This window comes from Lonchura striata, chromosome 15, assembly GCF_046129695.1.
Source record: "Lonchura striata isolate bLonStr1 chromosome 15, bLonStr1.mat, whole genome shotgun sequence".
NCBI lineage: Eukaryota > Metazoa > Chordata > Aves > Passeriformes > Estrildidae > Lonchura > Lonchura striata.
The window spans coordinates 10,149,847-10,166,223 of NC_134617.1; the positions used below are offsets into that span (position 1 = coordinate 10,149,847).

Consider the following 16,377-nt stretch of genomic DNA (forward strand, 5'->3'; position numbering starts at 1 on the left):
TGGGATTTTTATTTAAATAAAATATTAGAAAGCTTTTATTTTTTAGGACATCTGTATCTCAGGTGCCAAATGTGTCTGTGTTTGGTAAACAAGTTTTCAAGCTTGGTGACTTCCAGTGTTCGGTCAGTTTGAAACTAGGTTTAGTTTATCTATATTTCAGTGGCAGCAGTCTGACCTTAATTCTTCCTCAAGGAACAAACATGACTCATTCTTGTACCTTTTCACAGGACTTTGAGAAGAGTGTTCTAGAGAAACAAGTCCAGATGATGTCAAGCCAGAGAGCCTTTGCTTGTCCTCCTGTTGCTGACTGCTTTGTATAAGTGCAGCCAGGCTCCCCTTAGTGCCCAGCTCATCCCTCATGCCACAGCCAAGATGCATCAGGAGAGGGGTGAAGGGAATTTGAGTGAGACAGATTCAGTTTGTCTCTTTCTTGGCTTTATTGTTGATGAGTTTTTTATGTTTAGCGTAGGTACCCCACCTCCTTGTCAAAATCCTGCAAAGTTATTCCCAGAATGAGAACAGCAGTCAGAGAGGGGAGAAGAGGAGCAGCTTCCCTGCGTGGTATTTGATGTTGTCCCTGTTCTTTTGCCTCCTGCAGAGGTGATTCAGCTGAGCCTGCCGGAGGAGCAGAGGGTCACTGTGACCACCATCACCGTTGGCCTCAGCACCGTGCTGACCTGCGGCATCCGCGGGGCGCTGCGGCCTCCCATCATCTGGAAACGCAACGGCGTGGTCCTCAACTTCCTCGACCTGGAGGACATCAACGTACGTCCTGAGCTCTCCTCTCATTGTCTGAGCAGGACCTTGAGTATGACCTCAGTTAGCAGGTGGTAGTTATAAGGGTGCAACTTTTATCTTATTTTTATGGAAAGCGGAAGCTGGTGCGATATTTAGATTTTATGTGAACATGTTTCAGGAATAAAAGCAAAGCATCGTATGTGCAGGGGGGAGCAGGAGTACTTGGAATAAGTTATATAAAATTATGCTTCCTTTATTGGTGCTTCTTTCATTGTTCTGGACCTGTGCTCCAGAGACCTCAAAACTCAGGGGAAAACAGCTCTACAGTCCACTCACTCTTCAGGGGTGTCTTTCCCAGTACAGTGAAAAAGGTTCATCAAGAAGATGAAACAAAACATTTGTGGTGGCTATGAATCTCTTCTCTCTTTTTAAACAAAATAATCAGTTTTTATCTCTGATCCTCCTGTTTCACTTGCCTTTGAATCAGTTCTCCTCTCTCCTTCCTTGGCTGTTATTTCTGGTGAGCAGTTTAAAAAAAAGATTATTCAGCAGGGTGTGGTGATGCCGTCGCAGGAAGGAAGATGAATCTCTTTTAATTCACAGTGCTGGTCTGATTTCTGAGTCATAGTTGGTAGTAAAAACAATACCTGAATGATGGTATAAACTTACTCATTTATTTAATAACATTTAATTACGGAGAGAGTGGAAAGTAGTGTACAAAAAATATGGTCTGTATTTCATTTCTCTTTTCATTAAAGTGTATGGTAAATCAGGTTTTCTTTTAATTACACTGCAGCAAGAATTGATTTATATTTTTGTTCAGTTCTTGTTAATTTGATAAGCACTCAGTTAAGAGTTGTTACAATCAATAATGTAGCTCCCTAAATTGTTGTGTATCCAGGATTGCTGAAATGGGAAAAATCTTTGGTTTATTCTTCTGCAGTAAAATGTGAAGATTACAGCACATAGGACAGAAATACACACAGCATCCCAGTACTTTATTTTTTGACTCTTCCTTAGCAGGAAAATCATTTGCACAATGTATAAGTAATTACTGTGCGCACAAAGTTAGCAATTAAAACCATTTAAACATATTTTTCTTTTCATCACAGCAAGTATTATCCATTTAAAATATTTTGTATTTTTTTTTCACTGCTTTGAGCTTGATATGGAAATATAGCAGAGCCTCTGAAGGCTCAAGAGCAGTCTTGGGATTTGTTGGCCAAAAATAATGAAAATTACAGGTATTTAGCTTACATTTATGAAATTTTGGTTATGATGACATTAATCTTAAGGACTTAAAGTTCCTGTGTGAACTGGACACAAAATCACAGTCCAAGAACCTGAGTAGAAACACATTATTGAAGAACTGATGGCACTTGTTCTGAGAGTTCATTTGCAACTCCTACTATTTTAAACAGAATGTTGAATATGTTTTCAGACTTAAATGCCAGTTCCTCACATAATTTAGCACTGGCCCAAGTGGATTTCTGATTTGCTTATAAGTAATTCTCTTTCTCATTGGTGATTCTATATTAAGAGGCAGAGTTATGCCCTTACACATGAGCTGACTGGTTCCTGAATGATTCAACATTCCCATGGAGTGTAATACAGCAAGAAAAACCATCACTTTTTGAACTGTTTTAACTAGTATATCACTGAAAAACTGTATCAGAAGAGCACTCTGAGATTATTACAAGGAGAAAAACCAAGATTTATGCCTCAATTTTAATGTGTTACATATCAGTTTATGACCCCTATCACCTTGTTATATAACACCTGCTACTAGTGCACATCAACTTTTCTAGTCTAATGAACACCTCCACAACTTTTTCATCTTTAATTACACTGTGTAAATATTTTATGTTCTATATATACACTGCTGTCTATATTCTGGTCTGATTGCTTGAGGAGGCACAATTTAGGGATTGCCATTTTTTTTTCCCCTCTTCCACAGTGGGTATTATGTAGGATGCTTGAACTCAGGCATGTCTACTCTGTCTACTGAGGATGGGCACCTGCATGTCTGAAGCACTTGGTGGCAACAGGGATGGTCCTTCAGCTTCTCAGTGCAGCCTTTTATTTATCCTAGAACCACAGAATGATTTGGGTTACAAGGGATTTTAAAGCTCATCTTGTTCCAACCCCCCTATAACCAACCAGGTTGCAAAATCTTCATCCAGCCTATCCTTGGATATTTCCAGGATTGGGGCATCTATAGCTTTTATGGGAAATGTGTCAGTGCCTTAACACCCTCGCAGAGAGGATTTTTTTTTCTAATATCTAATCTAATCCTACTCTCTTTTAACCCATTCCCTGTTCTCCTGTCACTACATGCCCTTGTTTAAAAGTCCCTCTCCACCTTTCTTGTAGGTTCCCTTAAGGTACTGGAAGGACACAATTAGGTCACCCTTAATCCTTCTATTTTCCAGGCTGAAGAATTCAAATTCTCTCAGCCTTTCCTTGTAGCAGAGGTGCTCCATCCCTCTATTCATCTTGGTCTTTTCTTAAAGTCTAACAGCTCAGGTCAGGGGGTGGCAGCAGACAGTTCAAAGCTTCAGCCTTACGTGGGTACGCAAACTCACATTAAACAATAATCTGTTTAAAGGCACTGACAGCAGAAAGTAAAGGCTGTGTGCTTCTTAATGTACTTGAAGGTAGTTAATTAAATTACTTCGGTTTTCCTTTAGTACGCCTCAAGCAGAAACTCAATTGCATTTCTGCTTTTCACAATAAGGTTGGCAATTTGGCTAATTGGAAGTGCAACAGGAGATTAATTGTACCTTTTTAACTTCAAGAAAATCCTCCCTGCTCTTGGCACGTTGCTAATCACATACAGACCTACAGGATAGTCACACACTTGGAAAAGTCCTGGTATTATATTTCAGTTGAACTCTTTCTCTTCTAAATGCTAATTCAAGAACTCAGATGAAAGTAGAAGCTCAAGTCTGAAAAAAACAGAATCCTGCCAACTAGGTGTGAGAGCAGCAGAGGAACGGCATTGCTGAAGTGTCCTTTGTTGCTTTATTCTCTCCAGACTCATGACAAATGTGATCTGAGAAGGTGCCCTGTGTTCCAGGGTAATACTGGGAGGGACAAAGTCAATAAAACCCTAGATAAGCCTAAATTTGCACAGAACTGAAAGACTGAAAATTGCTATAAAGCCTATTTGTTTAACTGCATTAGTTAAATCACTTTTATGTGATATCTTGATTGGCAACAAAATATTTATAAATTTTCATTGCTCTCTTAATCAGAAGCTTTCATAAGCAACTGGTAGTAATTTGTCATATCCCGTCTATGGGAGCTCTATTAATGAGTTGTCATATAGCTATTGCAAAAGAGCCATCCTAATGGTACATGTAATTAAATAGTTTCTCTTGCAAACATTTAAGATTTCTTTTAGCATAAAAATATTATTTCTCCATAAATTACCCATCCATATTATTTATCCATTAGAACTCCCTTTGCAGTTCTACTTTAATAAAGTCACATCAACTTTTCTCATGCAGAAAATAACTATAATGTAGCTGAAACTGATAAATTTGTTATAGCTATAAATTGATTTCTGACTACAAAAGTGAAGTGGTTAAAATGTATCATCATTCAAAATAATATACTTTTGCCTCCTAGGAACAAGCTATATGTTTTCTCAAGTATGTGATTATGAAAGCAGTCCTCAATTTGAAAATAAAATAAACTCCTCATGGAGTCAAATGCATTTCATATTTATAGGGTATTGTTTCACATGACTTGACATTATCTCCAGAGAAACATGTGTAAATTGATAAAATTTATAAATATAAGTTGCTCCTTCAGAAGCATGGTGAAAGAGAAGTTTACCATAAGAAAACAAATATGGTGTAGGGGTAGATAAGAATTTGCTGAATTATCAAGTGTAATGCAGGTAGCTATAGCCTAAACTCATTAGTGTCTTTCATTACTCATTTCATTTTAATTTGTACACTGTAACTCACACTGGAGTTGGATCATTAGTTCAAAAATAGGCTTTATATAACCAATTGTGTAAGAGTTCTTCATTTCTGCTGATGTCAGGTAAGATGGCACAGCCTTGCTCTCTCAAAACACCCCCCCCAGGGACAAGCACAGAGCTCCAGACCACAGCCTTGGCTGCTGGTATTCCCCATCCCCCTGGGAAATCACCTCCATGTACATCTCATGGCCTTACAAGAGCTGTGCCTACCTGTCTTGAGACACTTTTCATGTCTGTTCATGAAGATGTCCCTTTTCCATGTGTAATATTTGAAACCCAAAGTAAACAGCCAACCTTTAAAAGCCAAGTCACTGGGATTAGTTTTCTCATTAAAATAGTCTGTATGAAGACAACGTATTCATGTTGATGTTTTTAATGTAGATTCACTGTTAAGTAATAAAAAGCTCATGTATGAATAACCCCATTAACTCCCTTCTAATAGAATTTGGGCCATTAAAATGATCAAACCCTGGGCCATCCTAGATGCTGCAGTGATGCAGTGATGGGAGCAGGTTGCAGAAATTGGGATATTTAGAACTAAGTTTTTTCTTTTTCCAGTCAAAGTTTACAAAATTGCTTATAGCTTCTTAATGTATTAACAGGCTCTAAAATAGAGGTTAAGTGCAAAATTACTATTGACATTATATTCTGAATATATAGTCTCACATTTTGTCATAATGAAGATTATGATACAATTTTTTTATCCACTTGCACTTTTAGAGGAATGTACGTACTATTCGTTTTCCTTGTCATGTTATCTCTGAGTTTCTCAGGATGTAAAACTCACCAATTTTTTTTTTATAATTACACAGCTATCTAAAAAGTTCATGTCCATATTTTCAAGGCAAAAAATGTTTTGACTCAGCAGCATGTTGTGTTAAATTCTTTGAGCAGGAAAACAAGGAAAGATAAATTAATGCCCCATCAGGCTGTGTTTGCAATAGTATTCTGGCATTTGCTTAAGGCTGAATTTCCCTCCATGTAAATGACTAAAGTGATATCTAAAACCAAGAACAAATAATATTAATGAAGCATAAGTTTTCAGCTTGTCTCTAGAAATGAATTATTAAAAGCATCAAAGAAAGTGATTTGAGGACCCATGATTAATTTAGTTTTTATTATTTTTATATGAATCACTCATAAATCTATTGTAAAAAAGATCAGAGACATTTCATTAGTGAGGAGAAATCATTTCCAAAATGATAGCCATTGTTGTAGATTTTGCATAATAATAATCTCATTAAATGCTTGGGTACATTTTGTTTTAAAATCCTATAAACATTATAAGAGATTTCTAGGACACTGAGGATCAGGCAAGCTTTTTTTAGTGTGATCTAATAGCTTTGCTGGTGATTGTGAGATTAGGATGGTGTTTTTCTTCATCTGGAAGTGTCCAAGGCCAGGCTGGACAGGACTTGGAGCACCCTGGTCTAGTGGAAGGTGTCCCTGCCCATGGCAGGGGGCTGGGGCAAGATGAGCTGTGAGGTCCTTCCAGCCCAAACCATTCTGGGGTTCTAGTGGAAAACTGGTGACACCAGCAAGCCCCTTTGCCAGGACTGGTGTTGTCATTAGGCACTGAAACCACGTGGAGAACGTCTCCAGCTTTCCTGGGCTTGGGAAAGGGCTGAAATGGAAGAGGTTAAAAAAGAAGTCAATTATTAGTAGTAGGAGTAATAATAGTATTTGGAAAGCAAATCTCCCAAGAGAAGAACCACTCAGGGAACTTAATTCCCTCTGCCATTATTTCTGCTATGAACACTTTTAAACCATCATGGTGAGAGGGTATCAACTGATTTTAGGGCTTCTCTCCTGCCCAGTATTTGTTAGGAGCATTCAATATCTAACTTGGATGGTTTAAAATCACTGTGTGGGTGCAAATGGCTTGAGCAAGGGAGTGTGTAACCCACAGTGCCATACTGTGGAATGACTGGTGCCAGTGTGCCCTTCCTGAGAGCTGGAGATGTGGGAATCTCTGCCTTCATGTCAGTGGGATTAACTTTTCTGTTTCTTCTTCCTGTTTATGGTTTGAAGCCAAGTTTGGGTTTTTTTCTCAGCTGGAAGTTAACTTAAAAAATAAGAAACATCTATGTTCATTCCTCTTCAATCTTCCTGAAAACCAAGAAACTTTGACAAAAATGTAAAGGGTTTAAAATGTTAGATCAACCCTAAGGCATGTTAGAAAGCTTCATGAAAATGCATCTGAAACAGGCAAAAGGTGGGTGGCAGTGCCCTGCACCCTGTGGCATCACAGCCAGCTCAGCATCCAGGGTTAATGTGGCTCCTCTCTGCCAGCTCCTTCCTGGGTGTCAGAGCAGCAGATTTGTGGTGTTACAATCACAGGCTGGAATTCACTTGAGACAGAATGTGAACAAGATTTACAAGTAATATGCAATGTTTTACACATCTCTGAGCACGGTGTCTCTGAACCGCGGCAGAGTGCATGACCAGGGAATGCATTAGAATGGGAATGGGATAAATAAATATGAAAAATCTTGTGTTTGGAAAGACCAATGCCTTGGGTAATCAGTAGTGATGGAAAGGAAAGGAAATACTGTACCAAAAAAAAAGTTATATATCCATTTTCTAGGATCCTAGGATCTGCTTTGTTATTTTTTTAGAGCAACTTTTTTTTTTTTAATATTTTATAGATTACCAAGCTGTTACCAATGTAAAATGCAAGGTGATGCATTTCTTTTAAAACTTGAAAAGTTAAAACATATTCTGAGGTCATTTAATCAATCATTCGGTTGAAGGGTAAGTGCAAGACATGAAAGGAGCTCATGAAGGACAGAGAACTTTTTATTTGAAAAAGGGAGAAAAAAGGTGATACAAACTGCTGGAGAAGTCAATTTATCAGCTGTCACTAGCTGACTTTATCAATTATGATAAATTATAAGCATAGCTTTCTGAATTTTTTTTTATTCAAAGAATTAATTTATAATGAAATTCATAAGGTAGAGGTGATGAACACCCTGCCCTTATCTGACTGCTTTGATCCAGGGCTTATGATTCTGTGGAGTTAAATGGGTACTGCCTCTAGTTTCATCCCTTCTCTTTTTTCCTCTTCACTAGAAAATGGTGAGATATCCCATCCCTGAGCACCCACATCCTCTCCAGAGACACCCCACCCCAGGAAGTGTTCAAGGCCAGGTTGGATGGGGCTTGGAGCAACCTGGTCTGGTGAAAGGTGGCACTGGGGGTTGGACCATGTGAGCTTACACGTCCCTTCCAACCAAAACCTTTCCATGATTCCATGATAATTCACCTTCCATGGTAAATGAGGAAAACCAGAGTAAATCTCAGAACTTGCTGGTTTTGCCTTGCTACTGATTGCCTATTCTTCATGGGATCATACATTTAAATGTCTTTTCAATTCACTGTGAGGCATTACTGGGGTCAAGTAGGGCAGTAACAGCTCCCTGGGGTGTGCAGCACTCGCTGAGCCTCCCAGACAGCCCTGAAATAGTCAGTTTTAAATCTGGGATACATTTGGGGAGAGAAGAATTATGTTGCATCAGTTTTATAGGTGTTTTTGTTTTGCTTTGTCTGCTTTCAGGCTTGTGGTGACTTGGAGAACTGGCTTAACAAGCAAAAGCCATCTGAACTAAGTCAAAATATGTGAAATTCTTTCCTCTGCTTTTCCGCATGGTGAATTATTCCCATTCCCTCTGCCCACCCCATGCACATGCCAGCAAACCAGAGCAGCAGCTCAGCAGCTGTCGGGGCTCACTCACACCCTGTTAGCACAGGGCAGTGGCCTGGGAGCAGCTGAGCAGCTCCTCAGAGCTCCCAGAGGCAGTGCAGCATGGAGGGGGATGTGGGACACATCCCAAATGCATCTCACAGCTTCCAACTGCAACACAGCACTCCCGACTGCAGGATGTGAAGTTAGAGGCTATTAAGGAATCAAAGACTCATCATTTCTTAATGCTCCAGGGCTTGGGTTTTTACAGCACTTCCAAATACACCCTTATGAAATACACAAAGAAAGTGCTTGTGCATAAGAATGCATCCATAGATATAAAATGTAACAGTGCAATCCTAATGTACTAACTGTATCCACAGGGAAACACTAGGAGAAAACCGTGAGCTGCAATAAACACACAGAAAGTCATTAATTTGTTAGGGAATTCAGTCTACTTTTTGTACCAACAAGAGGTTCAGCATTAAACATTTAATGCCACAATCTCTTTTTCCTTCCCACTCCTAAACACTTTCAAATATTAATAATGTTGTAGTCATATATGAACTTATAGTGCCTGCAGGTTCTAATACAGGGTTGATAATTCCCTTCTATGCCTAACATGGTGATATGGTACTAACCTAAATCATCTTTGATAACTCTTTGAACACCAGAGGTCAGAAAATAGATTTTAAAAGTCACAAACTTTGCTTTTACCGATATAAACCCTCTTTTCAAGAAAAGCACATTTGGAAAGGAGGTTAATACAATTGTGTTGCACCTGTTTGGTTCTGCAGGGGTTTTTGTTTATATTAATACATTTGTCTGCATTGGGAAAAAACAGGTCATCCTTAAAAAGACAATTACAGAGCACAAACCAAGCATTCAGAATATTTTTTGTGATATTTTAAAGGAAGTAACATTCTTAAATGGAGAAGATTATATTGTCTCATTTTTCCACAACTCCTTGGACTAAATTATTCTATTAAAGGAGCCATTCTGCTTTTATTAATCTAAACTCAATTTTCATTTCTTTTAACTTACAAAAACTGTTATTAAGTCCCCTCCAGTGCAAGCATTTTCTGTATCTCATGCAAATACCATTTGAACAGGGTTGATATCTTTTCCATTAGCAGTTACTCATGCATCTTTGCTTTCCATCAGGAAAGATCTAACTGACCAAAAAACAGGCAAATACTTGAAATGGGGATTTTTGAGTAGATATTTGTAATAGCGTATTGGATATCTTAACCAGCTTATCCCATAACATAGATGCCTGGCACCAAGGTGCCAATAATATCTGAGATGCTTTTGATTACAGATAATGGATTTCAGATAATCTATGAATTTACTCTGATTCTTTATGATTGTTCATACGTTTGCCCATTGGAGCAGCACAGCCAGCAGAACCAGGTTATGATTATGGATATGTCTGCACCCTCTCAGGTGAAGGTCTGTGCTTTGGGAAGGGTTGTGTCCTGCCAGTAAACTCCTTATTTCTTAGTACTCTCTTTCAAGCTGCTTCATTTAGCCATCAGTGCTGTGGTTCTCTTAGCTGTAATTTGGTAAATAAACATTGAAATTAACAAGTAAATAGTGAATTGAAATAAATTCCTAAGCAGGGTGCTTGTACAATGTATCAAGTGGCAAAAATGTGTCTAATAACTCAGTCCTTCCCATCTGTAATCAAAAACTGAAACAACACAAGAGCAGGTCTGGGAAGATGAAGAGGATGAAGAAATACACTTGTTAAGCAGTTACAGAATTAAACAGGTATGTTTGAGAAAGGGTTTTTTGTCTTCTTCCTTGTCTCCTGCCTAGGATATTGCCTGAGATAAGTGACAAAGAACTTCAGTACTTTTTCATCAAGGCTGCAGTGCATTTTCTGAGAACCAGCACAGATAAAGGAAACTTTAACCCACCCAAATGTTAGCATTTTATGCATCTGAGGTTAACAGGTAGATATTAAATTCCCCCATAAATTAAACAGCTGGAAATGGTCATCTTTTTTATGTGCAAAAGAGCACCTTGTTAGCAACAAGCACAAAAGTTCATCTTCTCAGATGAGTTACTTTACCTTACTCTTAAATCGCTGTTCATTTTCTCCCTGTGTGTTGATTTATGAATTTTATAGCCTATTGTTCAAAATTCAAGCTGTGTCCCCAGGCTGCATTGCTATCAAAACCTCTGAACAGGTAGTATCCATTCATGTAGTGCTCAAAATATTGCTACTAAATAATAAGGCAACTTTCCTGTCTTTTGTTCCATTCAGGATTTTGGAGAAGATGATTCCCTCTACATCACCAAGGTAACAACTATTCACATGGGCAATTACACTTGTCATGCCTACGGCTATGAAGAGCTGTATCAGACCCACATCCTTCAGGTGAATGGTTAGTAAATGGCATGTATGACATTCCATGAAAACATTCCTAAGAAAAGTTGTGTGTTGACCTCATTCACACAGAGATGTGTAAAGCCACAGCCCAAATTATCTGTGCATGAGGCCAAATGCAGCGGGGGGTTGTCTCACTCAGTCACACAAGCAGTCAAAAGTATCAAGGGGGAATGTGTATAATTACCTAGGCTTCAGGAGGTATCTTCACTGTTAAACAAGCTGTCAGTGACATTTCCATAGAGTTAAGAGCAGTGTTTCCAAGCATCTCTGAAAGTAATTACTACTTTTGTCAACAGAAGTGTTGCCTCAATAATTTCTTCTTCCAGAAAATCATTTCTGTTGCATGAAATAGCCCAGGATATTTAAATAAATACAGTAGTGTTTCCAAAAACAGCTAACTCCCAGATATATATCCAGGTTATTACCTGGCTGTGCTGAGCTTGGTTTGCTGAGGGCTGTTTACACTGGCTCACTGGATTGCAAAATGAGGGCAAATCATTTTACAGGTGAGAGAATCACACAGTCCATATTCCAGCATTCTCATGCACCTCCATCTCCTGGACTGCATTTGTGCCTGGTGGAACTTATTCAGGGGCTCACTATCTATCTCCTGACCTCAAGCTCACTCAGTTGGATTTAGTTTAAAATTACATTAGATTAAGCCAGCATTTCATCGAGGGAACAGCCCACAGAGTATCCACCTCCACAGCAGCAACCAGCATTTTCCAACTTCTGACCCTTTTTCACATGTGCTGATGATGCCCAGCAGTGTCTCCAGAACAGGGGACAGGGTCACCCATTCCTAACTGTAGTACTAATTCATTCTACCACATGAAATTGTATGAAATGGGATGTACTCTGGGAGGAAAGTATTTATTTTTAAGGAAAATTCAGTAACTTTATTACAGAGTATATATATTATAAGGAAAACTATTATTTAGTCCTTTCTCTAGGTGTGTGTTGACCTGCAAAAAGGAGAGCTTTCAGCTAGTATGAGCAGTAGTTACAGAGGTCAGTAGTGAGAGGAGAAACAGTAAAGACGGCTACTTAAGCATTTTAAGAAGAGCTGTGGTGGACATGAGGTTTTGTTTTGACTGCAGCTCAGGTCTGCTGGACATGTGTAAGTGCTCCCCCCACCACATGAGTACCTGGAGGAGAGCACAAAGTATCTGGTTGATCTGAATGAAAGCTGACTTAATGTCTCTACATAATAATTTGTCATCTTTTGAGAAAGTAAACTGTAAATCTCAGCCATGTGGATAACTAAGCTGTGTATGCTGCAGCTGAGAATATAGGTTTCCTTCCTCAAAGTGCTGTTTGTGTGATGAATGGCAGTTGAAAGAAAAGCCAGCTAACAACTTAATCCCATGTCTATTATGTGATGTATTATGAGGCCTGAATGGAGTTTAGTTGGCAGACAACAATGTAGACTTTATCAGCACTGAGAATAGAAGACCCAAAGGCTTTGAAACTTAAACCAGAATGAGAGGAAAGCTGGATGGAGTGTGGAGAGGGGGTGATCTGTTCCATACTCGTGCTTGCCACTTGGATTTTACTTGTCACTGAAAGATCACATTTTCTTTTTAAGTGGAAATTTCATACCATAGCTGCATGGGGGCTTTCTTACCAAAAGAAAAATGCTGTTATTCAAAAAAAACTATCTATGTGGGCTTTTTAATATGCTATGTAGTCACTAAATACAGAATAAAAAGGCTTGCTAGAAAACACTGCAGGGTCTAGAAATCTTTGTCTCACAGCGTCTGATATTCCTATGTGAGCCATTAGGCTTTGCAAAGCTGGGTTTTTGCAATTCTTGATATGGCTACCCACATCACTACATTCCCTCCTTTTGTGCCACAGTTTCCTCCAGCAGCTGATGTGAGGGTGACAGCCCTGATGGCAGGACAGAGTTGTTTGCCTTCAAATGCATTGGAGGGTTCCCAAGGCAGAGCCTTTCACAGGGAAACCTCAATTTTTAGTAACTTAAAGGACAAATGGAGGAATTTTTCTTGACAGTAGTGGGAAGAAACTGAGCCAAACTGAATTGAGTGAAGATGCTGAGAATCTAAGTGTAGTTGATGGGCTCTGTTCAGTGCTGGGGCTTGTCTCTGTCTGTCTGTATCAAACTGAAAACTCCATCTTCAGCATGGAAGGGTTTTTGTTGCTTTCCTGTATTGTACTAAAATGGTAAGAGAATGTGACAGAACCAAATCAGCCAGAACTCGGGTTTATCTGCTCTCCTGTCTCCTCTAGGGAGGCACTGATCTACTTTCAACATCAAAAACATGTGCTTTTTATTTTGTGAAATTTACCAGAATTTTTATTTTCACACCTCCCAAGTTTTTCTTTTGGGTGAGAATAGAGAAAGAAGATCTAGCTGGAAGTAAAAGGGTTTATTCCCCACCCTTCCCAAGCCCGTTCTAATTTTTAGACTGTTTTTCAGTTAATTCAGTGTTTCAAAAGCTGCAGTAATTCTTCCAGCATCCTCGGGTCCTTTTCCATATCACCTGGGCCCTATCTTACTGCTTCCACTAAGACACATTAGTAAGCTCACAAAAGAGTCTGATCTTAGTTACATGTGCTCTCTTCCTCTGCTTTTATCCAACATATTGGATGTTCTTTAACTTATTTTTTCTTTGCCTCTTTTTAGAACATTAAACTGAATTCTTACATTGATAAGGTAATATAGAAAATAAGGGAATACAAGCTTAAATAGAAAATTTTCAGCCCAATTTTGACAACATTAAATGTTTTTGAGATTTGGTGCTCTACTACTGCTCAACTGCTGAATGCTATGCGTTGTTTCCCTTTGTGTCCAATGGTTCAGGATATCCCAAATAACATGGGTAGATCCAGATGCTTATTTTGGCAAGCAGAGATGAGAATCCTCTTCAGTAGAAAATGTGAAGGTCACCAGGTGAATGCCCCAACCTGCTGGCTCACATCTGGACATGAAGTATGAAGCACATGTGAAATGCAGCCTGTTTGATGTGAGAGCTTTGGTTGAGCTCATAAATCTTAGGATTCACAGTTACAAGTAAAATTTAAGTCAGTGTATTTATACAGCTTTCCCTTAAGGTCTTTGGAGGAAAAGAAATTGCTGAAAGGCAATGCTTAAATGGTTTAAGAATGAAAAGTTCATCTTGCATTCTGTATCTTTGATCAGGAGGAGCCAAGAACAGTAGGAAAATTATGTTCTCTCCCATGTATGGATATTGCTTGGGAAATGTGTACAGTATACACTAACTGTAGGGAGGAAGCAATTTAGCACTTTCAAGAGGAAAAAAGAGGTCCTGAGGATAAAGAATATCATAAAATAGTAATCGACCACGAAAATTGATAGTTGGCAAATCAAGAGACTGCTGGGTGTATGGCATCATTTTCCTTGGACCTTGCACTCAGGAAAACATCAGCATAAATCAGAATATTTTATTCCTTGAAAATAGTTTTAAAAAGCAATTTGATCCTCAGCCCGATTAGAAGGGTCCAATAGAACAAATTTTCCCATAAGCGAGATGTTAGAACACGGATGTTTCATTAATGTGGCTTTTCAGGAGAAAACATAAAATGCTGCAAACTCCTTTCAAATCATAAATGGAAAGAGTAAAACATCTCGAGTAAATGATTAATCTGTTAATTACTGCTGCACCCTGGAGTATAGAGCTCCTACAGCAGCAATGGATGTCTTTGGGCCTTGGTGCCACCATCTGTGCTCATCGTGTGCTTTATCACCTGAGCTGTTTTATAGTAATGAATTGGTCTGCTCACCAGTGAGGTGCTGCTCAGTATGCAGTAGCAGGCAATCTACCCAATCTCGTGCTTGTTTCAGTGCCTCTTTCTTCCTACTTTGCTTAAGATAATGGCATTTTTATATTGCTCTTGGCTGCAGACACAGTAATGGTTAGCAATGATATATATTCACCAAGGGAAAAAGCAAAGGGTAATCCATATATCCCAAAGTCTGGAACTGAAATCTTTGCAAGTTTAATGTGCTTACCTGGAATGTATTAATTTGTAGCAAGGACAATAAAAATATATTCTGCAGTTTGCTGTTATCACAAGGCATTTGCATGCAATAATTTACCTGTGCATTGAATTATGTAAGACAAGGAAGAAGAAATAAAAAGTTTAAAAATAGAAGGAGAAGGAAAATTATAAGAGAGCAGAAATTGAGGTGAAGCACATATTCTTTGTAGGTGAAAACAAACAATTTCCTTATTAATCACTCTTGAAAAGATACCTTGCTTTAATTTTAAGATAATTTTCATGCAGAGCATTGATTCAGTGTCTAGGATATGTGAGCTTTCTTTGGCCATATAAATCTATTGTGTTTGTAGCCCTGCGGGTAAAATAAGTGGGTTATTCATGTGCAGACTATGAAGGTGTGAAGTAAAAATATGAGAGATGAAAGTACAGTCAGTTTGGTGAAGGAATGCACTGATTCTGGGGAGCTGATGGCTGTGGCCAGTCTGGGAAGCACTGACACCACTGCCCAGATGAGCAGGAAAGCCTAAAGCAAACAATATGAAGAACATAACAACCCACAATGGTTTTGAGATTATTAAATAGGTGATGACTGGGATGGGCTCTGCCTCTGAGAGCTGGCAAGTGGGAGGACACTTGGCTTGGAGTAAAATTTCTCTGGTGCCTGTGACCATGTGAGATCTCAGCGAAGTCAGTTGATTTCACCAGGATTTGAGAATCAGACCTTCTTGAATCTTGTAAATCTTTTTCCTCTGCAATTGTAGAAAGCACACTGTCTTTCAACTGTGAGTCTAAATAAATCATGTTGGCCTCCAATGGACCTCGCTTACTAAATCATTTAATTCAAAAAATGTTACTGGTAGCATCCCATCCATGCTGGACACATCCACATTGGACTCTGGCCGTGATTTTACAAAACTGTACAGCTTTCAGCAGCTACATCATTTATCCCAAAATCTCCTAATCTGATAGAAAAGTTCACTGCTTCATTGTGAAACAAAAATACCATCGGCCATGGTATGAGTCGTCCTCACATTTCCTTTTATTTTTCCCTCAAGATGAAAAAGTCTCACTGGTATCTTTCACCAATGTTGCAATATTGCATTTTTTTTTAAGTTTGTAAGTGAATTGTTAAGAAATAGTTAATGGGTACTATTAAGCCTTGTTGGTTTGAGCAGTGAAGGAAAGATGATTGAAAATCAATGAACATCTCTGAAATTGTAATATAATTAGTAGTTCTGCCAATGGAGTATATTAAATAGTTCAGGAGTGCCTTCATGAACAAGGTAAGTCACGTTTTGAAAACCTCTCAGTGAAAAGAAGTAATTGATAAACACTTTATTTGTTCAGAATAAGAGGTAATAAATACACAGTCTACTTCCTGATGGATATTTAATTAAATACTGAAGATTAAGTTATTTTTCATAGACAAGAACTCAAATTCCCTCCTAGATTCAGTGAAGATCTGGAGTTTATACTTAAATATGTGAGTACCCATGTAGGGTTTTAATCCAACTATTAAGTTCAGTTAGTCACTCAATGAAAGCAAGAACAGTTTAAATACAGAATTGGATTGCAAGG

At 38.6% G+C, this 16,377-nt stretch overlaps 1 protein-coding gene across 7 annotated transcripts in view; it reads left to right on the forward strand.

The window, feature by feature from the left end:
* The window catches only part of FSTL4 (follistatin like 4), a 214,351-nt gene that overhangs the window by 169,782 nt on the left and 28,192 nt on the right, over positions 1–16,377 (forward strand). For all 7 annotated transcript variants that reach the window (XM_021549489.3, XM_021549484.3, XM_021549488.3 and 4 more), the window contains 2 exons: positions 599–765; positions 10,687–10,807. In XM_021549489.3, the coding sequence (XP_021405164.2) occupies positions 599–765; positions 10,687–10,807 (288 nt within the window). The remainder of the gene's footprint in view (positions 1–598; positions 766–10,686; positions 10,808–16,377) is intronic.